The sequence below is a fragment of the Asterias rubens genome, chromosome 15, assembly GCF_902459465.1.
Source record: "Asterias rubens chromosome 15, eAstRub1.3, whole genome shotgun sequence".
Taxonomy (NCBI): Eukaryota; Metazoa; Echinodermata; class Asteroidea; order Forcipulatida; family Asteriidae; genus Asterias; species Asterias rubens.
Genome location: NC_047076.1, coordinates 6818513 through 6845842, shown reverse-complemented (window position 1 = coordinate 6845842; position 27330 = coordinate 6818513). Strand labels below are relative to the sequence as shown.

Sequence of the window (27330 nt, the reverse complement as noted above, 5' to 3'; positions counted from 1 at the left end):
ACAAAATGACACGGTTATTAACCGATGGGGAATCACAGCATACTTATGAATTATCAAATTGTCTGTAGATTACACAAATTGTTTCTGACTTTTCCTCTGCCGGATAAGTGTCTCAAAAAGCTCATCAACTTCAGGGCAGGTATGCAGAGCCCAGTTTGAATGATCAAACCCATTTTTAAAGACCGCTTGCAAAACGCGCATGGCACCTACCCACACCAATCCATTCTGCCATTTTGTGAGTCAAGATGTGCACAAAGGAAGATGGAGATGGTAGACATGCATTGTTTGAAGGTGCGTTACCCCGCAAGGGGTCTATAGACCGTATTGAACAACCCCTTTGCTGCTATGAAAGTCGCCATCTTGTAAGGTCAAAATATGCACGTCTATATGGGTATATCAAAGAAACACACAGCACGCAGCGTTCCCGGTTTGATTTCTACGGCACAAGCACACACACACTTACAAGCACACGCTCGCAGACGCCATCTTGTTGTGCAGATATTTGAACGGTGACGTCATATTCAATGCGGTCTATAGCAAAGAATTTACAAGGTAATGTGGCGCAATCTGTAACCAACCATGCCAAAAAACTTTTCAGGCTATGTAATCACAATTAGGAGGAATATCATGCTGCTGTAAACAATCCAACGGCATACCTGAGATTAAGTCGACGGTGTTGTCAAATGTTGTACCATCCAGGACGACGTACAGCTCCCATGTATAAGTGACATTTTCACTGCAATCCGTGCAGACTGCTTCAAGCGTCAAGTGATCATTGCTGTTAACAAAACCATCCTGGCACTTGTGGCAGTCGATAAGTAGCCTTTAAAAAGAGCAAAGGAGAAAAGGGTGTGATGGCCACTAATTCTGACACAGCCTTACTTTTCCTGGAGGACATGAGATCAAAATTTTAATTTGGCAATGGAGTTAATGATAAATATGACACATGTGCACTGGCAAGTAGGTCTAGTCCACATCTGTACACCCGAGGGACTTTTGAGTTCAGCCAACCATGACAGAGAACCAGCAAGAGGTGTGTTATAACAAAAGAATATGCACAAAGAAAATACAATTTATTCAAATTTGGTTTAATGCTATCTATATATATAACTGTACCGTAAAAATTGTTGCAGGTCTCATGCTTCAAATGTAATTAAAATTACTATAAACAAGTTTTCGAGTAAACAAACAAAACAGAGGTGTAATAATTTTGAAACATGAGCCACTAATCGTTGGCTCATTGCTATACGGTTGTTAATAGCAATTTCATAATCATGAAGAACATTGAAACATGTCACTACATTTGAAGAAGAATAAAATCTCCACATCCACAAATTAATGTTTTACTTAGAAAATTAATGCTACTTTTAACTGAACAATTACTTTGGAGACCACTCTAGATCAATAAAACTTTATCAACCACGAGTTCAAAAAAACGCAAAACCAATTTTATGAAATCCATACGAACTCCACTAAAGACCTTTGGGCCGACGTAGTAAAAATTTTAAAAGAGAAACTAATATCATAAAATAATGATTCCTACGGTAAGTTGGTCCCAGCAACCTGCTCGACGGCAAGGGTCAAGACCTGGTTGACCTCTGCATCATCTCTGCCCTCTTTGCTGACCCTCAAGGTGAAGACGAAAGAATCCGAGCCGTTGACCAGCAGCCATGACGTGTTGAAGGCGATGGAGGCATTACTGGATGACAGGAAGGATGTCTGGTTGGCCAGCGAGAGCTTGGTGGTGTTGAAGCATGGAGCAGTAGGGATGTTTATGGGGTTGCAGGTCCAAGCGTAGCTGAGGTAAACAGGGAGAATAATTATTATAGTGGGCATTGTTTCCGATATCAAGGCGCATCGCCACATTAGAAAAGAGAATGTTTAAATCCAGTCCTCATAAGGTGAATCTTGAGAGAAGTTTTAAACAAAGCCAGTGATGGCGAAAGTGTAATATGATCTGGTAAGTCATTCAGCAGCAGAGGTAAACAATCTTTTACCCATAACTTTTTGGCCTGGGGTTTCCTTAAAAGATGTTTGTTATTAGATCTCAAACACTGGCGGTAGGAAAGATACAGTTGGAGTCTCTCACAATATTTTTAAGGCGAGACAAGCGGTTAATTTGATTATTAAGAGGAAAGAGTTTACCATGTCATTTTAAACTATTAACGTCATATGTATCAAACTATTTCTTCTGACTGCATTTTGCTGTTTTTTTTTCTCTCCCTGTCCACCATGTCCCATTTTCATAGAGTTGCTAATGGTAAAAGATAGTAAGTGTGCAAACTACAACTAGAAGAGACAATCATTAAACAAATGTTTTAAGCAATATTCCTGATATGAAAATAAATAAGAAGGCACTGGCATAATCTTCTCAATAAAAAGAAAATACTGTTTTGAGCTGTTTTGAATGTGTTCAGTCTGTACCTCAGATCGTCATCATTGGGATTGTCTGGATCATAAGAGTAGCTGCCGTTAAGGGTCGCGATCATGTCCATGCCGAAGAAGCGTCTCGTCCCGCCGTTTATAATGCCAACGAGCGGGCTTTTTGTCACCTCAATGGAGATGCTGTCTTGGGAGTAGACGATAGTTCCGTTCATGCTCACCTATTTGTATAAAGGGGCACAAGAAATGGAAGCTTTAATATAATCAGGGGGTGAGAGTAACTGCTGACAAAAAAGGTTTGAAACTGGAATACAGACCTTAGGAGGGACATTAAAATAATGTACATTAAAACACCTGGAGTTCTGTATTCTAAGGAGCTTTTGGGAACAATATCCTCAATGCTTAAGGAGTAGATCAAAGAGCATGACTTAATTTTAATATTTGGACAAAAATACAGATTTTCTTTTTTTCAGGGCAGACTTGTTAAAGTCTGAATTCAATCAAACATTTTTTACAAATAACATGCTTGATATAATAAGCTCAATCTGGGATCTTGAGAACAAATTTAAACTTAGTAATTAGTAATAACAACTGGGCAAGAGAGTATGCATTTTTTGTATCCGGCTAAAGAATCAAATTTGTTTTTACCCTGACATTTTATACTCAACACTTTGCTGAGTTTTGTGGGGAAAAAGTCCACATGCAATCACTCGGGTGGGATTCGAACCCCTGACCTCATATTAGAACTGTTTATATAGTTCACTTACATCAAGTGAGAAAACATAGGATCCATAAGGAAGGTACAGTCTGGGTATGAAGAGAGTACGCTGATCCAAGGACGCCCTGTTAGGATCAAGGAGAACAAGGCTGCCGTTTTCTGAATGTTTGAGCGTCCAGGTGTAGAGAGCCAGGTTAGTGACCTCACAGTCTATCTGAACCTCGGCTTCGGCGCGGATGTCCTCGGAATGGATCTCCTATTGGGATGGAAACATGGAGGGAATAAGTAACTGGTGAATGGCTCTCCTTTTTGGATGGAAACATGGAGGTAATAAGTAACTGGTAAAAGGGCTCTCCTTCTGGATGGAAACATGTAGGGAATAAGTAACTGGTGAAGGGCTCTCCTTTTTGGATGGAAACATGGAGGGAATAAGTAACTGGTGAAGGGCTCTCCTTTTGGATGGAAACATGGAGGGAATAAGTAACTGGTGAAGGGCTCTCCTTTTTGGATGGAAACATGGAGGGAATAAGTAACTGGTGAAGGGCTCTCCTTTTTGGATGGAAACATGGAGGGAATAAGTAACTGGTGAAGGGCTCTCCTTTTTGGATGGAAACATGGAGGGAATAAGTAATTGGTGAAGGGCTCTCCTTTTGGATGGAAACATGGAGGGAATAAGTAACTGGTGAAGGGCTCTCCTTTTTGGATGGAAACATGGAGGGAACAAGTAACTGGTGAAGGGCTCTCCTTTTGGATGGAAACATGGAGGGAAAAAGTAATTGGTGAAGGGCTCTCTTTCAAGATGGAAATGTAAAGGGAATAAGTAACTGGGGATGGAAATAAGGAGGGAATGCAAGTGGGGGAGGGCTCTCCTTCTGGATGGAGACGTGGAGAAAATAAGTAACTGGTGAATGTGTAACTGGCCTTTTGGTTGCAGATGAGGTGTGATATTTATCTTATTCCTTTCATTAAAGTCATCAGAGCTAAGATAGTACACAAATTATACTTTTTGATGTAGAAAACATCAAGTGTAGTAGATGTCACATGTTACAGGAATAACAGACTTACACCACCTCACAAATGATAAAACCGCAGTTTTCAGGGATGAGATTCTGAAAAAATGAAAATAACTGAAATTTTTCCTGAACTTTTTTTTCAATCGCCCGCCGGACGATTCAACCAAAATTCTTGATCGCGCGCAGGTTTTTTCACTAGCCCGCATATATTAACACACACAAAAAATTGAAAAAGAAAAGAAAGAAGAAAAAAAGAGAGAAAAAAGGGGAAAAAAACCGGAAGTGAAGCCCTTAAAATTACGTTTTGTTTAGGATTTTATCTCTTAATAAATACCTTAATTTATTCCTTTTTCATCAACAACTTAAATGATTTCATTGTTAGGTTGATTTGAACATGTTTTGAGCTCCGTTTGCCACAAAATCTTCATGAATCAACGATCAGTCAACAATGCACATTGAGAAATAATTCGATGACTTTGCCCCGTAACGCCCTCTGTTGGCAAAAGTTGTCCATGCTAATACTCCTCCAAGGCTGTACATTGTGCACAGTCTACAGGCGTAATGCACAACGTGCAATTCTTTACTCCGTTCGTGAATGTGTACTGCATTGAAGTCCAGTCAAGAAGGTCATGAATATGGAATTATCAACAGCCATCAACGGCCGTTCACAGCGTGGGGAATGTTGGTCAGAATAGACTTTGGACGACTGTGTGTGTTGTTTAATATGCTTTGCATACTGCATGGACTATATATGTAGTGGGCGACTGTGTGTAGATACTCTGCACCATGTGGTTTGTGCATCATGTTTTCAATGATTGTACGACAACGTGTATTCTGAAATGAACGAGAGCACTTCAGATCCTGATCGCCACCAAATTAAATCTAGCAAGTATCTAGAATTTTTTAATTTATTGTCAATTTTAATGTTGGAAAGTGAAAGGTTCAGAACTCAATTTGCCAAAGTTGCCAAAGTCGGAGATTTTAAAAAAGTCGGAACTGAAGAAAAAACAAACGGTTTTTCAAAGTCGGAAAGTCGGAATTCCGCCAAAAAGCGGAAGAATCTCATTCCTGAGTTTTGGTACTTTACACATTAGCACTTGACTATTACCCTATGGCTAGGGTTGTTATTGAAGGATTGTTGGGGGTCACCAAATCAACTCAGGTTAGAAGAGAGAGAAGAAAGAGGGAGGGAGCAAGAATCTGAGAGGGTGGAATTGCAAGAATGAGTACCGTTCTAGGGTCAGCTCCAACGATGTCCAGGACAGGTGGATGGCACATCCTGGTCAAGACGAAGATCTTGGACGAGGCGGAAGAGTTGCTGACTAAATTGGACGCTTGAAGGTGCAGGAAAAACTCTCCCGTCCTGACCGGAAATAAAGAAAAACAACGATTGTGCTGGGCTGGAAATTTAAACTGGATCACAGGCCCGAGGCCAGAGATCTTTTCGTTGGGCAAGTAAGCTGATTGGATGACCAGGCCTGTATACTTCATTTTGGGAAGAGCAAGGCATTTTCTCCTTGGTAAAGGGCAATCTATGAGGAAATTGTAAGTTCTACTGTAGCATTTCAAGTGCACCAAGGCTTGCAGGAAATCGCCTTAATAGTTGCCTCTGTGAAGTATCAAGCCTGGATGATATGTATTTGTATATAATAATCACAACAAATAATACCTGTATTTAAATAGCGCCCAACACTTTCTTAAGAAAGTCTCAGAAGAACAATACAATGAATTGAACAGAAAAGTTTTGAGAAGAGTCTTGAAATGTGAAGATGGTGGTAGCTTGTTTTATATGAAGAGCCGAGATCGTTCAAAAAATAAGCTCCAGCAAACTGAAGACTATTTTCAATACGTTTTGATGCCAATTGTTGGAATTACAATGGTGTCTTTGTTTGCTGAACGGAAGTTTCTTGCAGGCATGTATTGTACACGGTGAGCAGATCTTTCAATTAAACTGGACCATTTCCATAACAGCATTGAATTTTTTATTCACAAATGCAAAGCCTCTGGTCCAACTAACCTGTTATACTTATGGTGGACGCTGAGAGATGAGGTGTACACTGTCTCGCTTCCGTCCCCGAAATCCCAGACGAAGTTCATGTTGCTCCCTGAAACCCAGGCCTCAAACAGTGTACTCCGGTTGACGAGGGTGGCACTACCAGCGTTGATCGTCACACTGTTGATCGCCGTCTGAACGGTTAATTCCACAGGGAGGGAGGTTGCGTTGCTGACACTATTGCCCGCAACAACAGTTACGTAGTACCTTGAGAAAATATAGAAGAGATTGCGACGACAATGTGAGGATAGGAGTAAGGTACACTTGACTCAAGTCCCAATCTCATGCCGTCGCCAGAAAACTATTGTTTTGCGATGCTCTGCATACCCAAACCTGTTCCGCTAGCGGGACAGGGACTTGAATCAAGTCTAGAGTAAAGGGTGCTTATTAGATGCTATTAAACTTTGTATCAATGTGCCTCTCAATCCCATCTCAACCTTTCAATATTACTATCATCTCAACTCGTTTTGAGCCAAGGGTTTCATATACAGTGGTCAGCCTCACTCCCATGGGCAGCACGCCGTATCCATACCTCTTGTCACTTACTCCTGGGAGGGATGGACTGAACACAATGCTGATTGGCTCCCAAGGGTGACTACTTTGCCTGCACGCTTGTATGGCGCTGGTAGAACACTTAGTATGCGCATGTGAAAATTCAAGTGTTTTGGTGCGATTGATTCCATTTCAAATATATGTTTTTACATGGTGAGCCTAAACTGCATACAGTTAAAGGCGCTGGACACTATATTGCTAATTATTCAAAGCATAACAACTTATTTGGTAACAAGCATTGGAGAGTTGTTGATAGAATAAAACATTGTGAGAAGTGGCTCCCTCTGAAGTAACATAGTTTTTCAGAAAGAAGTAATTTCTCAATATAAAAAAATTGAGTTGATTTCGAAACCTCAGCTGAGGTCTCGAAATCAAGCATCTGAAAGCACACAACTTGTGCATTAAAGGGTGTTTTTTCTTCCATTATTCTCTCGCAACTTCGTCAACCAACTGAGTTGTAATTTTCCCAAGTTTGTTACTTTATGCATACATGTACATGTATGTTGAGATACACCACATGAGAAGACTGGTCTCTGACAATAACCAAAGGTGTCCAGGGGTGGATTTCACAAAGGTAGTCCTAACTTAGGACTAGTCCTAGGCAATGCTAAGAGATAGGACCAGTTCTAAGTTAGGATGAGTTACTGGTCCTAACTTAGGACCAGTCCTATCTCTTAGCATTTCCTAGGACTAGTCCTAAGTTAGGACTACCTTTGTGAAATCTACCCCAGTGCCTTTAAGACATAATCAAAAGATCAAAGAAGAATGAGAGTGGACCATGACTTGATGCCTCTTTTGCACATTACCATACTTGGGCGTGTGTGTAGAAGGGATCGCCCACAGGCCACAAGTTCTAGATTCTAGCACATTTTAATGAGCCAATTCCTTGGGTTTTGAGGGAGGAAGGCACGCTGGGAAAAATGGTGAGACGAGACCAATCAGCTCTAGTGTCTAGGAGTGAGTTGTACAGTGGTCAAAACGACACTGTTAAACTTGTACTACCTGCCATGAAGTGTGTACAAGTAGGACAGTGTATTCACAATCGTTGTCTTGGGATCTCTCTGATCGCCCATATCCCACTGGTACCACTGGGCACCATCAGTGATGGTCTTCGCCTCAAAGGTGATGTGGGAGTAGGTCTGGTGCAGCAGCTCTTCCACGAGGAGCTCCACACCCTGAACCTGGATCTCAATGGACACCATCCAGTCAGTTTTTTTTGTTTTGACTCTGTTGAAGGCGACGACTGTCACTGGGAATGTACCCGGGGAATGATAGATGTGATCCACAGAGGGGCCTGAAATGACATAAGAATATTAATTACAATAATAATGGGAGGAAAAAAAAAAAACGTTGTGGGAAGGTTTGCGGTAACACCATGTAATGACTATCTCTAATGAGTTGGGGTGGTTCTGAAAAGAACCATTGGTTTCAACTCGACGTTTCGATCAGTAAGCTCTGATCGTCTTCTGGAGAAAGCTGGACTCAAACACAAATGCCCTGCAAGCCTGTCCGCTTCCCGACATTTGACCAAGGTGGTCTAAAAATAGGAGGCTTCTGTAACCCAAGACCAATCCACACACGAGTTCATATACCAAGTCCTTTTAAAATTATCACTGAGACATCTATTTTTCTTAGGCATAAAATAATTTTATTTTAGCCATAACAACATTAACCATAAATGTTTGGAGTTAAAATGACAAGTCCTTGTCGAGGTACTGCTCAGACAACATTTCTTTAGTTTTAGTCATAACGACCTTGACATTTGACTGGGGGTCCCCTTTTGAGGGACTCAAAGACCAAGTCTTTACGTATCGCTCGTGGGGGACGGAGCGCCGTTGGCCCCCACGAGCCACCTCTCCGACGAGTGCCTCCGACTCTGCACTTTGCCGTGCACCCAGAACACCGTCTTTCCACCAAGTCGGGGCCCGTGCCGGGCCCCCACTGCAGCCGGGCGAGAGCATAATGACCTTGACATTTGACTGGGGGTCCCCTTTTGAGGGACTCAAAGACCAAGTTTTCAGTTGATATGCAAAGTCCATCTCAAATTATCAACCCAACAAAAATGTATTGTTCTAGCCACAATAAGCTATACAAGAAACTATACAAAAAGCAGATAAATAAAGGCACTCATATAACAGGGGAAAGACAGTTGGTCCTTTGCAATCAACCATTGAACTGGAAAGTTTTGAGATGTTTCTTGAAAACTTCCAATGACTCGGCCAAATTTGGTGGTTCTAAAGACAGAAACTATCTTCAATATTGTTTATGAATTGTTCCCTGCTAATTTTTGCTGAGCAAAAAAAAAAAAGCTGAGCATCACTATTGTCTTAACGGCATAGTGACGCTGGGACCCTAACTCAACTTACCCACATCAATGTAATCGGTCTGGTCCCCCATAGACCAATTATAAAACAGATGACTTCCTGCATCCACTCTGACGGACAGGTGTGACACATTACCGAACACGTAGGCATTCATGGAGCTGCCACTCCTCAGATTGGTGGGTGGAACTTGAACGTAGTACGGCCCTGGTAGGTAGTAGGTTTTATTGCCGAGTAGATTGCCCGCTGTGACACCGACTGTGTAGTTACCCTCTGTTGGTAAGAGGGTGTGGGTCATAGAGTTATATATAAAAACTAGAGGGCGCACTGGCAATGCTTCTTGCACAAACGCGACGGGACCGCAAGGAGACACGCCCCCGCCATTATGTACGCGCGTTGAATATGAAACACACAGTGGAGTTTGTGTTTATTGAACGCCACGCAATGCTGTTTTGTTCAACTTACAGAATGGCCGCACAAACACACGCTGTGGGATGCCAGTTTTGTCAACTTAGAAAATGGTCGTCTGCACGCCTACCGGAATGGTATATAGGCCAGTGCGCCCTCTGGTGTGGGTAGATAATGAAGAAAATTTCATTTTCAAAAATGCATAATACAGTCGACTCCCGTTGTGGCGGTTTCAACTTTCCGCCGTGTTCAGTTTTCCGAATGACCAAATACGGTAACATTACGTCATGCGATGCCTGCGCACAGCAAGCGAAAGTAGTCCATTTTTAGTGCCGTATTGAGTCATCCGTGTTACTCTCCGGTAGCTGTCATGGCGGCGTCCCGAGTACAACGAGCGGCGAACGTGTGGATCGTATGAGAGAATTTGGTGTGAAGACCAAGCAAATTATCCTGTATTTATACCGAACGAGCGTCAGAGAATCAGAAGAATTTGTTATTATTCTGGTTTAGTTTATTAAATTTATTTATTACCGTTTTTTATTTTATTTTATTAGTTTAGTTATTTTTTTTATTTCACTGAACTACCGTACTTGCCAGGGTACTCGCGGCGGTATTTTTGTCTGGCTACGTTACCCGGAAAACTGAACACGCCGGAAAGCTAAAACCGTTCGAACAACGTGTTGAAATGTCCCGCTACGTCACCCGGAAAACTGAACACGGCGGAAGACTGAAACCGCCACACCGTTGTTACGAGGTCCGCTGGACTGGCCCATTTTCCTCGTATTATCCGAATCTCGCCTTAAACGCAGCGCGCTAAATATAGATACATACGTCATCATTGTGCATGCACACAACACGTGTACTTGCATATACATTGTACACGACCTAATGGCCGCACGTGTGTACACAGATGCATGGCAGAGCTGCAATTGACTACTGACCTGTGTGCATAGAGTAGTTTGTGTGCGATTTACTGCACAAACAAGCCCAACATTGGGCTTATAAAACTGTTTTAACTAAGTTAGTTTAGTTTTAAATTCAATTTTAAAATCAATTTACATTTTGCAAGATTGAAAAAATGTGTGAGATTTTAACTTGCGTTCATGTTTTGGGAAGTTTCCCTTGCAAAACTTTGGTCGCCGGCAGTTTATTGCCAAGCAATAAATAGAGTCTTTGTTTTCATTGGTAACCACCTGTTTAATGCTGGATGGTTTACTGCTGCTGCGAGATACCAGGGAAAATCTTGCTGCTGCAATGCATATTGCACACGCTGTGAAAATTTTCAGTCAATAAAATAAAAGCTGGATTTTCATTGGTAACCACTAGTGTAATAATAGAAGGTTCATTGCTACTGCGAGATACCAGGGAAGATCGTGCTGTTCTGTGTTATATTCCTCATGCACGTGTGTGCATGTGCAATACACTTGTCGCAGCAACAAAAAATAGAATCTTGATTTTCATTGGTAAACACCTGTGTCATGTTAGATGGTTCATTGCCAATGTGGGATACCAGGTAAAGTCTTGCTTTTGCATTCAATAATATTGATCACGCAACTAGTTTTGCTTGTAAGTTGCGGGTGGTTTTTTTCTTCTGAAAATTTATAATGCGCTTATAAACTCAGTAGATCAGTATCTTTTCTTAAGATTTCTCCAATGTTTGAACCATGCAAACCTCCTAATCCCACCAATGTCCGGAGTTTGGAATTAACAACCTTGCTTGCTGACTCGTGACTCCCGATTTCAGATTAGTGTTGCTAGCGGTAGCGTCCACTTAACGCCTCTATTGTGTGTCTTAAAAGCGACAAATATCGACTTTACCGGCTGTACAGGTATTTCCTTTGTTGGTTTTTGAATTGTTCTCGTTATGGAAGGGATTTATTAATGTTTTGCTCGTAATGGGTCTCCCAAATTACCTCGTTATAACCGTGTTCTCGCTACTACCGTGCTCGTATAATCAGTATTTTAATGCATTGAAACACGCATGGGGCCGTTCGGGACCGGCAAAAAAACCTTGTATCAACCGGAAACTCGTAACATGCGAGCTCTTAATAACGGGAGTCGACTGTATATTAAATTTGCATCGAGGATAAAGGGTATTAGTTTTATTTTTTACCCATACACCGATGTGTGTTAGCACTGTATACTCAGTACTTTCCCGAGTCCTGCGAGTCACAGGTCTCGGGAAAGTACTGAGTATACAGTGCTATAAAAAACACACATCGGTGTATGGTAGAAACCAACAAATTAACATTCAAAAATGCAATCGACTGTTTCACTGGCTGTTTCTTTTGACTGTTTCACCAAGGAACGATACCATCCAGCAATTTCGTGTTGCAAACAATTTAGACAGAACTTATTTTGTGCAAACACTGAATGCCAATATTGATAAGCAAATCACGTTTTATGATTCGCAACTGATACACTTTGTGTAGAATTTTAATACGCTATACATGTACAAGGGAAATCGTTCGTTGTAACATTTTGAATACTTAAGCCCAAAGTGATCTCTTTAGTGTTTCTAAAATTGACAGGTCTTAAAATTAACATTGGTGAATTTAGTGTCGGGCCAGTAAACTCACTAGTGGACAAGTCCAGTAGTCTTGTCTTTTCAATTGAATATATTTACCTCGCTATCTGTAATATCTTTACAATTTGAAGAAAAAAAATGTTCAGATGTTGACTTAGAGTCGGATTAATAATCTTTCAGATTTGTTTTGAAGGAAACCAATGAGATAAATCTTCTCTTGGTGCATAGCCAAAAAAAAACATATTATTAACTATGTGGAAAGCTTTTTATCATTGTGATTCAAGTCTTATAATAAACCTACTGGTCCAGTGCAAGTTTTGAGTTAAAAGCCCAGTGCTTTTTTAATTTTCCCACCCAACGCCATCCCCGAATGAAAAACACTGTTGTTGATATGGCAATGTGTTGGAGGAAGATTAGCATCTTTCAACAGTGAAACAGTATAAGCAACACATTCATAACAACTTATAAGTTTACCTTGTAAATACTGATGGTTCCCAGAACCTTTGTATGCTCCAAACGAATCCAAGACACCAACGACTTTCTCAACAGTCCCATCGCCATATTCAAAGTAGAACAAGATGTCCGAACCCCAACAGCTTGCCTCAAACACCAGCGGGTCTGTTGCCCTGTGGTCTCCCAAAATGTTGAGCGCCGCCCCACGGGATAGCCCTGTGGGCGTGTGTAGCTCCAGGCCGAAGGCGAGTTCTTGCACATGGAAGAGCTGGGGGTAGGTGACCATCAGGGGTTGGGGTTGGAGATCGTTACTGACACTGACTGAAACTTGGTAGGTTCCGGGCAGGCTAAACATATGTGTGGCTCTGCTTTCATTGAGGCAGCTATGATAAAAAAAAAAAAAGGGATACTTGTTTAATAATGTGTCACATTGGGGTTTTAAAAAGTAATAACAATAATTTATTACATGAAAAATATTGACGATTTGAGATTGAACAATAGACAAATTTACTAGAGTGGGACTTGAAACAACTACCTGCTCTTAATATCTATAAATGGTTTTTGAGGGAAACTGTTAAAAAGTTCTCCAACATACCATGTACATGTACATCTCCAAGAGGTCTTCCGGGTAAGTTTACACTTAACTCATTAAAGACAGTGGACACTATTGGTAATTGTCAAAGACCAGTCTTCTCACTCAGTGTATCTCAACATATGCATAAAATAACAATCCTGTGAAAATTTGAGCTCATTTGGTTGTTAAAGTTGCGAGATAATAAGGAAAGAAAAAACCCTTGTCAAACGAAGTTGTGTTCTTTCACATGCTTGATTTCAAGACTTCAAATTCTAAACTTGAGGTCTCGAAATCAAATTCGTGGAAAATTAATTCTTTCTCGAAAACTACGTTACTTCAGAGGGAGCCGTTTCTCACAGTGTTTTATACTATCAACCTCTCCCCATTACTCGTTACCAAATCAGGTTTTATGATAATAATTGTTTCTAGTAATTACCAATAGTGTCCACTGCCTTTAAGCAGGTGAGTTTTGTGGTAGCACCGTGTGTAGACCTCTTTTAATTAGTGTTGGTTCTAAAAAGAACCGGTGGTTGACAACTCAATGTTTCGATCAGTATGCTCTGATCATCTTCAGAAGACTGCTCTGATCGTCTTCAGATGACACACTTATTAAACTCTGCTTCCACCCGAAGGCGATCAGGGCATGACTAAAACATTGAGTTATCAAGCTATCGCAAACCTCACCTAATTATTCTCCCACCTTGCAAAGTTTCAAATCCTACTTACTTCATTAAGGTAGTGCGATGATCTGAATCCTGAAAATCCCAGGAGAATTCTACGTCATTACCGCTTTCTACTGTTGCTGTGAGCATCACCGACCGCCCGATGGCCAACAACGGCAAACTCTCAGATGTGATGCTGAGCCCGGAGATCATCTCCTCAACTCGAGCTGTCGCGACGGACGTCTTCCTCGAGACAAGATTATTTATTGTGAAGGAGCTGTCATAATGCCCAAGACTTGAGTAGGTCTTGTTGAGTGTGTAGACACACACGGGTGGGTCAAACACAAAGTTGATGACTTCGTTTCCAACGTCTTTGGATGACACAGTGAGAATTTCCCCGTCCCCACACTCAATCTTGAAAGCAAAAGGCGGCCCGCCCTTGATGATGAGTTCAAAGACAGAAGGCGTGGTGATGAGAGCGGCTTTGACAACAACGCTAACACCGATAATGGGCTGCTGTAGGATGGTTTCAGAGTGGAGCCTGACGGAAGAGATGAAGTTACTGGCCTGGAGTGTGATGTTGTAACTTCCGGGGCCATGGAATTGGATGGAAATCTGTGGAATAATTTTGACAAATTAACAGTGCAGGAATTCATGTGGAACCCCATTTGGGTTTTTAAGTATGTATGTGATTGACAACAATAATTCTGCACTGGAAATATTGGTCACAATGCCTGATAAGTAGCAGTCCTGTTGACCGTTACCAAGATTCTCCTGTGACATGTCCAAATTGGCAGCTACAGCTAGATTTCCTCATTATCGTGTCGTGAAGCACAACCTTAGCATCAGTCGTAACCATAGCTGCCAAAATGAATACGACCTTAAGTTGACACAACTATATTCACAACTATTTTTACAATCTTAAATATCTTTCATTGAATTCCTTATTTCATGATGCACCTTTGGACACAAATCAATTTAACCACTAACCATCAAAACAGTCAGGCCCTTTTAACACCAGTCTTTGAAGAATATTTAATCTTAATAACAGTCACAAAAAAATAATCTCCTATGCAATACTGCAAACTTATCTTATGAACCAAATTCCTTTGTGGCATCCAGCAGCTACATACATTTATGCAGCACAACTATGGTCACAGAGCAAAGGCTTAGTTATCCCTTTCACACAAGCCCCTAAAATTATTAAACTAACCCCCATCTACCCCAAACTCTATACAAGAAAGGAAAGAATTCTTACGTTTGTGTGTGAGCCAGCAACTTGCACCAGAGTTGTCTCCATTGATCCACTCAGTGCGATGGAATAATCCGACACAATCGGCGTAACGGTCAAAGTGTATAAAATATTGGTACCTGATGACGGCTTAACCTCCCAAGACTGAGAGGTAACCGTACTGAAAAGTAAACATAATAAAACAGGAAATCATGAGAGTATCCTTTTATTGAAGATTTTCCATCGAATGGCAAAAAAGGGTAAACAAATGTGGACAATTTCTTTCTTGCTTTGTTGGTGACGGCCCTACTTCTTTAAAGAAAATTTAAAGGATAATTTTGAGAAAGTCCTGAAATCGGGAAAACTGCGTGGAATCATCTGAAATAGTAATTTGTAACTAAATTTAGTGGCAAAATTTATATAACTTTGGATCTGTCTATTGCGACACAGATCGAGCGCCTACACAAACACACCGTCTTGAAATGTTGAAGTCTAAAAAGGTCAGTCCAGATTACACAGATCGAACCTGTGTACAACACAGGTTTATTCTCCTGAAGACGATCAGAGCATACTGATCGAAACGATGAGTCGTTAACCACGGGTTCTTTTCAGAACCAACACTACTCAAAGGAGATATTCACATGGTGTTGCCACAAACCTCTCTTAGTTTTACTTCCGCCTCGCAAAGTTTCAAATCCTACTTAAAGGCAGTAGACACTATTGGTAATTACTCAAAATAATTGTTAGCATAATAACTTACTTGGTAACAAGCAATGAAGAGCTGTTGATAGTATAAAACATTGTGAGAAACGGCTCCCTCTGAAGTAACATAGTTTTTGAGAAAGAAGTAATTTCTCACTAAAATATTTGAATTGAATTCGAGACCTCAGCTGTGGTCTCGAATTTAAAGCACCTGAAAGCACACAACTTGTATGACAAGGGTGGTTTTTTTCTTCTTTCATTATTCTCTCACAACTTCGTCGACCAATTGAATAAAAAATTACAGGTTTGTTATTTTATGCATATGTTGAGATACACCAAGTGAGAATGACCAAAGGTGTCTAGAGCCTTTAAAGAGATTGTATATTTCCATTGTTATCATCAGCGATTCCCTGAACTTTCTCAACCTTTCAAAATGGACCAACTCACCCATAGAACTTGCTAATTGCTGGACCAGCAAGCTCAACCCCGCTGACCTTTGTCTCCATCACGGCTATTGTCTGCATTGTGACCTCTTCCCCAGCCCCACTGACCCACAGATGAACTGGGTATACCCCTGGGTGCGGGTAGGTGTGGTTCCAGGTGAGGGGGGAACCTGGAGTGGCAGTATAGGATGTGTTTGGGGTACTTCCTCCTTGGTTGACCAGGACTTGTACTGGAGTATTGCCATCTTCGGATATCTGTAAATTAAACATCATCAGAGAAAAGTACATTTAGTTTTACCCAATTGTTTCCCAAGACATGGTTGGTGTTGGATGTAATTAGAGCTGAAATTTGCAGTAAATTTTGAACAGATCGCAGTGCTTATAACTTAGAATCTTAATACCGTTGCAGGATTTTAAGGCATTTGCTTGTGGTCTTCTCAATATGTACCTCGCTTGAATTACTCGTATTGCTCCAAACACAGTCAATCTTTCCAGTATTGCTTTCCAGTTCTGAAAATTCTCAGACACTGTTAAATGTTTTCATTGTTATAAAGTTTCTGGAGCATCTGTTTATGCAGATACAGAGTTTAAAACTACATTAAAAAAAATCATTATTTAACAGTGTTATTATTGAGTTGAGGGTAAACAATAAAATTAATTCACTATGATCGTCAATGCACAACACAAAATTTTCGAAAGCATTTCTTCAATTCAGATACTCCTCTTCTTGTTAAGTCAATAATTCTGCATCCTATAATTTTGTTTAAAACATTAAGAGTTTGGGTTTTACCAAGGAAAAATCGACTGGAACGGGACTTGAACCAACAATCTCTGGATCAACGTACAGGCACTCTACCAACTGAACTTTTCAGTCCTCTGTTGGCGGTCTCCCTATTAGTCAACATCATCGTTCTGGGTTGCCAGTATTAAAAGCTCTACTCTGAACCGAGTGAAACTTCAAAGAAAATTTTCCAAACAGTTTATTATCTCAGTTATGAAAAACCCTTCTCCGAGTGAAACAGGAAATTGGGCAATCTGTTGAACAGCTTCCGCCCCTAATGGATAATTGAAGTAACACAACGTGGAAATCACATTTCTGCTTCCAATCAAAAGGGATCAACTTCTGATTAGGGGAGGCAATAAAAAAGGCTCCTGTACAGAGGGGTGGTGGTTACGAGCCAGCCCCCCCCCCCCCCCCCCCCTTCAATGATCAGGACAATGACCCCTACAAATGGCTTCTTGTATTGATGGAGACCGTGGGATGTACATGTACATTGTATGTAATTGATAACTAAGGGGAATTTACATGATCAATATCTAAAGACCAATCTGTATACGTGTGAGTGCTGCACACCACACCGCCACCGCTGGGGTGCTGGCAGTGCAGGGTTTTTCTACACAGACATGGACAATTCATTGTCTTTGTACTTTTTTTCTGAATGAAGTGTCTGCCTAAACGATTTACCAGACAGGACAGCATGGCATGGCATAATGACATACTCATAAAACTTCTTTAGAACTGACTCTAGCTACCAGGCAAGCTCGGTGGTCAATCAGAGCGACAAATGCTCTAGAATGGCAAAAGTTGCAGCTTCAAATCCCACCTCAGTAATATGACAATGAATTTTGTTCACAGGTCTCAAGAAAGTGCTTATTTAATAGAGCTCAACATTGGTGTCTTGGTAAACCCACACAGACACACCCACACAGCATTATCAGTAACAGTAATACTCAACCCCTATGAAAATGTTGATGCTTAAAAGCATCTAATTTTTCTTTTAAAGGTTATACCAACTTGTTTCAAGGAAAATACATGTTATGTAATACACGACCAACCAGCAATCATTTCATCAAACTTGGTATTTACGTCAAAACAGCGAGAGAGAGAAAAAAACTATACTTATTGGCATTAAATTCACTGTCCAGCAATGGCAACAAGCGACAGTGAATTGGAACATACTTGTCTCAACTTTGAACGTAATTAAAGGAACGTTACAGAATTGATAAGAAACAAAGATCTTGACGATCACAGATTTACATAAAACTTACACGGTCTAATGATGATGATAGTTGAAAACATCCCTTGAAATATTTCTGTCTGAAATGTCATATTTGATGAGAAATAAATAATCTAACTTCGCGTTTTGGAGTTAATCGCTCAGTGAGCATTTTATTCATTATTATTGTGGCATCGATGCGATGCAAAATTTGTAATCGTATTTTTATACTATTCTCTCGTGACCCATATGGCCGATCGATCTCGAACTTCTACAGGTTTGTCAGTTTATGTATATGGTGAATAACATAAAGTGCTTACACTGCCAGCAACTATTTTGTTAGCAAAAACCAATTCTGTAATGTTCCATTAACTTTGAACTATTTAACTTTGAATTGAGCATGTGCTTGCACATACAAAACACAGTGGTTACGACTGCTATGGCACATGGTGGGAGGCATGATTCCAGGAATGATACTTAGCCCTCAGAACAAAAGTAGGAAGATTCTGTCAGAGTGCAAGGGCTGACCGACATATAGGTATAGGCTTTTGTAGACAAAAGTGCTGATTTTTCCGACGACGGTAACAACAATCGGAAAACAGATTAAAGTAGGAAGAATGTCATGCTTGCCTAAATCTGAACCTTGCCATTTTGTGGCTATTCTTGCTATCCCTAATGTACCATCTTGATGCCACCCTACTGTCACCTACTTCTGATTAACCTTACGCAGCAAACTCTCAATCTTTTTTTAACAACATGTAACTTTTTTAAGTCGTAAAGCAGTGACTTCGTTTTTCATACCAGAAAGCAGACAGACCGTGACAAGTTTCCATCGACAATAGCAATTGGCATTCTTCGCCGAGTCCTCATGGAATTCATTTTACACGTAGTACAAACGCAAAAACGTGATAAAATGTTACTTTTTTGCAGAACAATGAAATTTGGTAATTCTGAAGACAAACTTAAGATCAGTTGCTGAGTATTTAAAATGTTGATACTAGTTTATTTGAATTTTTCAATCTTCAAGTTTTAGTTCAAGTTGGTTGCACCCATTGAGAAATCTTTTTTTAAAGCCATTATACACTTTCAGAACAGATTTACAAATAACTTACAGGGTTAAGAGAAGGTCATGGTGAAAGGCTTCTTTTAAAATATTATTCCATGAAATGCTTTACTTTTTGAGAAAATATTAAAACAATTATCAATTCTCGATATAGAGAATTACAGATTTATTTTAAACACGTGCGGAAACAAGGGTGGGTTTTCCCGTTATTTTCTCCCGACTCCGATGACCGCTTGAGCCTAAACTTTCACAGGTTTGTTATTTTATATATACATGTAAGTTGTGATACACAAAGTGTGGGCCTTTGGACAAGACTGTTTACGGAAAATTTTTATACTTAATATTGGGTTAATTTGAGAGGAGTTATTTTTTTGTATTGCCTTGCAGAAGTACGATCACGACAACTGCAATAGACAATAGCTACAACAATTGATGTACCATTAGTATGAAAACCTTAACCGCATCTCAACTTTTAAGATAAAGGGTTTCAAAATGTCAGTTTTCAACTTGGCAAACCTGATCTACACTCAGCTATTTTCAAAACAATATGTTCCTAAGATGTGGATCCCACTTTATTGTGCAAGACCAGCTTCTTACAGATATACAAGTGCCAAGAATTGCCTTGGACAGATCACCGCCCTAGTTCTGTGTGGCCCACAACACTGGAGACTCTTGGGAACATGTAGCTATAAAAAAAAAACTAGCTCCAAGTTTGGAGCAAGGAACAATTTGACTCCAATTTCACATGCCATTTTAATTGTCATCCAGACAAAGCATTCAACGTGATGTAATGTGTCCCCAAGATCGCACAAGTGGAATTTCAATTTCTGAACAGATGAAGTTATCCTGGAACCAACCCCCTACTGAGTTCTTAATTGTCCCAAGGATGAGGAAATAAAGTTTGAGGCCAGACTTATTCCACATCAAAAAATTCCATCAATTTTGTTTCCTGTTAGTATTGCATTATCCTTAAAAAAGGTTTGAAGAGCCTTTATATTCAAGAACTTCAAGTGAGTTTTTTTTTTCACAAACAGTTTTTCAAAAGCATGTGCGGGATTTGTTTGATTGTTATTTTTTACTTTAAATAATGTTTAACGAACTTGCGCACTTTTTGTAACACAAAACACAATGTCCACAGATTTACATTAAATTTTATAGGTAATGATAGTAGAAAGCTTACCTTCAAATATTACTTGCTGAGGTGCTGTAGTTTTTTGAAAAATTAGTAAAACAATCTCACGAAATACGTTTTACTTGCTAAAATAATTTTTGTCTCATTCATTTCTCTAAAACCTCAGCAAGTAATATTTTAAGGTAAGCTTTCCACTATCACTATCTTCAATTTGTTTGAGTTTAAAGCCATTGGACCCTTTCGGTACAGAAAAAAAGTTCACAGATTTAAAAATAATTTACAGGGTTTACAGAAGGTAATGGTGAAAGACTTCTGTTGTAATATTAGTCCATGAAATGCTTTACTTTTTGAGAAAACAGTAAAACAATATAAATTCTTGTTAGCGAGAATTACGGATTTATTTTAAACACATGTCATGACACGGCGAAACGCGCGGAAACACGTTATTTTCTCCCGACTCCGATGACCGATTGAGCCTAAATTTTCACAGGTTTGTTGTTTTATATACAAGTTGTGATACACGAAGTGTGGGACTTGGACAATACTATTTACCGAAAGTGTATAATGGCTTTAACGTAAATCTGTGGACATTGTGTTTTGTGTCCTACAAAAAGTACTCAGACCCTTAAACTAATGTATTGAATATGACTTGAATGTCGGTGTATAGTTTGGTGCTCTCGAGAAGAAAACAAATCTTGTATTTGGTCCTTTTTATGAGAAGAATTTAGATCATTTTGAATTTAATATTTCTCAAAGTTGATTACTATTACAGTAAGCTAAAATGTTGTCACACTGTTAGCTTTTAGTCACATTCTAAGTGGACGCCTCAAAAAGGTAAACTCAATCACTGTAGCTCAGAAGACCAAGGTGCCATGTAAACAGGCATGACATTTGGTTAGACCTTGTAGAAATTGTTCGGGGGGGGGGGGGGGTCACCCTTGGGTGAGATGTCCTCTGCTTTGGTTTGTCTCTTTGTTTCTTTATTTCTTTCTCGTTCATTTGGTTTGATACACTTAGCCTAAGCTGTTGCATTTCTGTTTCATTTCTTTCCTATTACTTTCTAGCTGGTTGTGCAACTCTTGCATAAAGCCTTCCATCTTTGTTATATGATATTGATCTAAATTATTGTAAATCCAAATCCCACTTCTATACACCCTATTGGGAAAAAAAGTAGTAACAATTTATTTACTAAAAAGGCTGGCCAAAACCATAGAGCAAGGACATGCTCTTTGCCTTAACATGCACATGGTTCAGGCTCTATAAGACTTAACATGCTTAAAGGCAGTGGACACTATTGGTAATTGTCAAAGACTAGTCTTCACAGTTGGTGTATTTCAACATAATGCATAAAATAGCAAACCTGTGAAAATTTGAGCTCAATCGGTCATCGAACTTGCGAATTAATAATGAAAGAAAAAATACCTTTGTCACACGAAGTTGTGTGCATTTAGATGGTTGATTTCGAGACCTCAAGTTCTAAACTTGAGGTCTCGAAATCAAATTCGTGGAAAATTACTTCTTTCTCGAAAACTATGGCACTTCAGAGGGAGCCATTTCTCACAATGTTTTATACCATCAACCTCTCCCCATTACTCGTAACCAAGAAAGGTTTTATGATAATTGTTTTGAGTAATTACCAATAGTGTCCACTGCCTTTAAAGTCCTTCATAAATGACAATTTTTCACATTTTTCTCAAGGGTAAAAAGAAAAATCAGAAAACAGGCTAAAGTACAGAGGAAGAATATAATGCCTTGGGGCCTGCAATCCAAATGATGTTGCAGTCGGTCCCGCAAATGTTTTCCCAAACAGTGGGACGCGTGTCAGGAAGATAATTATGCCCGATGTAAACAACGAGGTTGCTTGTCCTTAAGCAACCTCCCCTCTCTTGGCAAAGAACTGAGAGTTCAAATCAATTAGGAGGATTAAATTAAACGCACAGTGAGCGACAGCCAAGCCCTCAGACATTGCAAATTTTGTGTTCTTCCTCCCCCTAAGAACAGAACGTCAAACAATGCTCCTTGTAAACTTGGTGACAAGGGATGCTTTGTGACGCAACGGGTAGCGGATAATTCAATTTGCGAGCTCAATGGCAACAGTTTAAAGGATTTAGTGAGATGAAAATTATTTTAGCATGTAAAAACGAATTGACCAGTAATAATATGTTTTTACATGCTAAAACTGAGGCTAAAATAATTTGTGTGACATTGTTTAACTCATTTCTCAAAAACTACAGCACCTCAGCAAGGTAATATTTTACGGGAAGCTTTCTACTATCATTATCTTCAAACTGTTTAAGTTTAATGCAAATGTGTGTACATTGTGTTTTGTATAACAAAAAGTTCCCATACCCTTTAATATTTGCTGTCGCCATCACACTAGGAAGCAACAGAACCTGGCAGTGCAGTTTGATTTCTTTTCTCGGGGCCGGCAAACAAAAGGATGTTGCGGTCGGTCCTGCAAACGTTTTCCCAAACAGTGGGACGCGCGTGTCAACACTCGTTAATCCAATTTGCGAGTGGAGCTTTATGCTGGGGAGAATTTGGGAGTCGAGTTACACACAGAGGAGGTTTCACTGTGAAGACTGAGTTCACTGACATTTTCTATCTGAATAGTGTTATTATAATGGGACACGATTTGTAAATTTTAAAAATTATCTATTATTTTTTATTTTTTTTGGGGGGGGGGGAGGGGGAGGGGGAAGCAGAAGCAGCAAAGAGAAGTTTTTTCTGTGATTATTAAGTTCACTGATATCTCCCCAGAGAAGTTTGATTACATCTTCTATGTAGGACATTTTAAGAATACAAATGTGAAAGCTTTTTAAATTTCTTATTGAGCTTAGATTTGTTAGGGAGGGGTGACAAATGTGAACTTCGAGTTCATGCATGTCTGTCAATTCTGAAAATGGAGGACTTCTCTTTATTCTCCCATGAAAGGAATTACTGGTCTTGAACTTTGCTCTTGAAGGGGAACAGCAATTTCCCTCTTGTAAGGGGCACAACTACGAGGAAAATGTAATTTTGCATTGGAACTTTGCAAAGGCAGGACTGGAATTTTACATTTGAGAGGGCAAGGCCATTTTTATTTTTTAAAGGGCACTTCCATTGGAAAATCTTAAAGTCACCTGGAAATAGAATTGTTTTTCTTTCAAACATAAGAGTATATGCTTACGAACAATAAAACAATTTTTTTAGTAATTGTTTGTCACGATTTATATGTTTAAAAAATATATCAAGTTGTTTGGGGGGCTGACTCCGCCTACCCCTTTTGTGACGTCATTCAAGGCAGACTTTGCCTGCAATGCGTATAGTAAACACACGTGCAAAGTACATGTTTTTTTTTTTTTTTTTGAAACGTACAAACTCACGACTTGGTCCGTACATGTACTTTGCAATTGTGTTTACTCTTCGCATTACAGGCAAAGTCTGCCTCGATTGACGTCACGAACAGCGCCCTCTCGGGTCGGGATCTACTCTTAAATTTGGAAATAACATAAGAACTGATTTTTTAAAACCTTAGTTAACTGTTTGTTCACATTCAACTCATAAAAACACATATATTAGTGACAAAAGCTTTATTTTGAAAAAATACCACTTCCAGGTGACTTTAAAGTCTATGGGAAATTTTTGAAAGGGCACCAAGGGGCCAAGACTAGGGCAAAAGAGCCTGAGGCGTATGTGACCTCCTTGTAATTCTAAACCTGAAAAGAGCACCACAGCAAAAGTACAGGGCACCAAGGCAATAAGCCATTTGTGTGTAAGATTTGAATATTGTAAAGTACAATGATGTGCTTGAAAGACAATTGCTACTGCATGTAACATGATTAGGGGCAAGCTTTTGCGCAGTTACGCAACAGCAGTGAACACCCATACACAATTCTGACTGGGGTATGGCATAATGGCCAGGGTTTGTTCATCTGGTGGTTGCTATAGATGCAAAGGCTTGCCCCGAACCTTTTGACATAGCAACTGTCTCTATAGTCTGAGGAAATCAAATGTAAGCGGTACTAAGGAAGTCGTTGTACTAGACACTGTTCAAATCTAACTCGCAAATGGCTTATTGCTGTGTGTGCCATGGGTTATTACGAGGACTATGATGAGTAGGAGAACCTACAGATGTACCATCAGGGCCCAATTTCATAGCGCTGCTTAACGGTAAGCAAATTTTCGTGCTTACTGTAGCGGAAAAATTTGCTGAGGGGCAAGCGTTATTTCACAGGTTAGCAAACAAAATTGGGCAGCCATATTGCGCATTTACCATGAATTTGCATTGTGACGTCATTTATTTTCGTGTGGTAAGCACCGGAAGGTTAGCATGCCTTTTCATGTGCTTACGGTTAGCAGCGCTATAAAATGGAAATTGCACAGTAAGCACAAAATCCGCCCCTAAGCAGCGCTATGAAATTGGGCCCAGGTCAAGTTCTATTTCTAGTGAAGCAGACATAACGTCATCAACAATGTCACCAAGGTACATCAAATAGTCATTCCTGGAAGGAAGACAATGAACTCAGACAATGCTCTTGGACATGCGCCAAAACAAAACTTTTGCAGAAATAGACAACTTTCAGTTGCCAAATCTTCCAACCAATATGGCAAAAATATAGCTAATGGCCTGACAATGCAGCTCATGCAACGTCTTTCTCGAAGGCTTAATGACCACACAACAACAAATTTAACAAAAGCCGGTCAGAAGCTTGGGTTTGGTAAGTTTTGATGCAGGTAAACAGCTTGGGCAAGTTAAGTAGGAACCCTGAAATGGTATGAAAAAAAGCTATCTCTAAATCACAGCCAAGTGTTTTTCCTGGCAACTTGGAGGCACCATTTGAGCAACATGCAGAGAAATTAATTTAGTACCATGAGGGACACGGAGATCTCTTCTACCAATGTCTTACTATCGCCTATTGTGATTTGTGGTTTGAACACAGAAAATTTGACTGCAGTAAGATTTGAACCAACGACCTCCAGATTAACGTGCCAGCACTCTACCAACTAAGCTATCTATGTTGGCTATGTTGGCTGTATCACTATTTTGTCTATATCTTTGTCCAGGGGTGCCAGTCAGAAGCCATACAACCCTTAACTGCCGTGTAGCCAGGGATCAAACCCAAGTTTACGATACAACCTATCACCTATTGTATGAAAATTGAAATGGAACTGGTTGCCTGTAAATTGCCTTTTTATTGAGGAAACAACTTCAAAACCATTTCAATTTCTCTTTGGGTAATTTTGTGGGGTTTTCGGACACATATTGATCGAAAGTGACAGTGTGAATGTTTTGTGTGTTACAAACTTCGTCCATAATTAGGCATTGTTCTGCAAACATGCGATCAGGTTGGTGTAGTGGTACATGTATCTTGCATTGCCTTCCACTGCAGCTCATTGCCTTCCACTGCAGCAAAAAATCCACAAATAGTGCAACCACCTTGGACACAGCTCAGAACTTAAGTATTACAAAGTCAACACTGAAAGGACCTACGTACATTTCTTAACTTTGTTTCCAGAGAAAGTACGGTGCAGTTTGAAAAGGACTCTCATTTCAGAGTCTCCTTTTCCAAGCAGGTATACAAAACGACAGAGGAACTTTATACCACATGTGAATTACATTTTGATATCAGATCAGATTTAGAGTCTTGGAGACACCAGGACCACCCCCCTGGGACTCTGCCCAAGGGCCACGACCTCAACAGCAGAAGACTTGGCACAGATTTTCCCCGATATTTTGGCACACTTTCATGAAAGAAGTGGTTGGCCTCTGGTTAACTGACCCTCTCAATCAATCCACTAAATGGATTGGATTTGCTTCTTGTTGACTCATTTCAATATTTTTAATATTTTGAAAAGGCTTGTGATTATAATCCCCTCCTCCATTACAGCCATCAAGTATTACTCTGGACTGCTGTAGGCCTGAGGCCAGTGATTTTTAGCATCAGGCCAGTAAAGTCATGACCAGACAGGACTGCCAGTCTCGTGTTTGTGTTTAAATCTTGACCTTCAGTCTGATAAACAAAATATCTGTTGATTATTGAAGAATACTGTCCCACAAAAATACAACTTGAGAAGAATTTTCCCTAACTGCTTTTCAAACAAAAACAGTAAATTGTTACACTCTGTTTGCATTTTTTTTTTTTTTTCATTTCAGCTCTGGTCTTGTTACCAAAATTCTGGTGCAGTAAATATTTTGAGCTACGAGCCCTGTGGTCGTGTGGGGTTTTCCCCATAGAGCTATATATACATTGACTAAGTGCTAACTTGCTCTGCGTTTTGAAGCCACCCTGAGCGCAGACATGTTTGATGTGTTGCGTGATTACACGATCTGACCTGACCATGTAGGACTTCTTTTCTTGAGTTTTGGCTTCAAAGGAAAATACATACATTATTGTATTTTGGCCCGGTGCTGGGTTGGCACTGAAATTATCTGCTTAGTCAACTGTTTGTGATTTATTAATATTTTTGTTATATATTTTTTAATGAGATATTGTCCAGATTACAAGGCCGACTGGCCACTTCAAGTTAAGGGCAACACTTAACTGATATGGGCTGTTGACCCAAATCAATTGTCACTAGGGGGACACATAGTCACCGACTACTGAGGCTGAAACGGGGTTACCCGCTTCACAGTCTGTAAGGATATAGGCCTACATGTAGACAGGGGTACCATCCACTAGGAGCCAACTTGGTAGAGCAGAATGCACTACCTTTCAAACTTTTTACGAAACGTTCATCATAAAGTCACTTGCTCAAGGGCACAAGTGTCATGACCAGGAGTCGAACCCAAAACTCTGCTGCTGACAACACCACAACTTGGGCCCTGTGATCAAGACAACTCGGACACGACACACCAAAATAAATCAATTTGATTTACGATAATAACCAATCCCAATTATAATTGTTGCCATTGAAAGTCTCTTTAAATACTTTTCCAAAACTGCAATTGGGCTTGGTCGTTTCAAACTCCACAAGACCTCCAATCCAATACCTCCAATACTTTTGAATTGGATGAAAACTAAAATGAAAGAAATTAAAGTTGCTATAAAAAGGAGAACCCCTCAACAGCTCCGCCAACCCCCAAGCACCACCACCACCCCCCTGATCAATGCAAACA

At 40.0% G+C, this 27330-nt stretch overlaps 1 protein-coding gene across 1 annotated transcript in view; it reads right to left on the bottom strand.

Annotated features, from left to right (window-relative positions):
• The window catches only part of LOC117299811, a 150895-nt gene that overhangs the window by 88757 nt on the left and 34808 nt on the right, over nt 1-27330 (bottom strand). Inside the window, exons 11-22 of the mRNA XM_033783335.1 lie at nt 16044-16294; nt 14922-15075; nt 13728-14278; nt 12449-12810; nt 9085-9312; nt 7721-8012; nt 6131-6373; nt 5344-5476; nt 3150-3356; nt 2425-2603; nt 1544-1798; nt 657-823 (exon numbers count right to left, since the gene is read on the bottom strand). Of these exons, the coding sequence (XP_033639226.1) occupies nt 657-823; nt 1544-1798; nt 2425-2603; nt 3150-3356; nt 5344-5476; nt 6131-6373; nt 7721-8012; nt 9085-9312; nt 12449-12810; nt 13728-14278; nt 14922-15075; nt 16044-16294 (3022 nt within the window). The remainder of the gene's footprint in view (nt 1-656; nt 824-1543; nt 1799-2424; nt 2604-3149; nt 3357-5343; nt 5477-6130; nt 6374-7720; nt 8013-9084; nt 9313-12448; nt 12811-13727; nt 14279-14921; nt 15076-16043; nt 16295-27330) is intronic.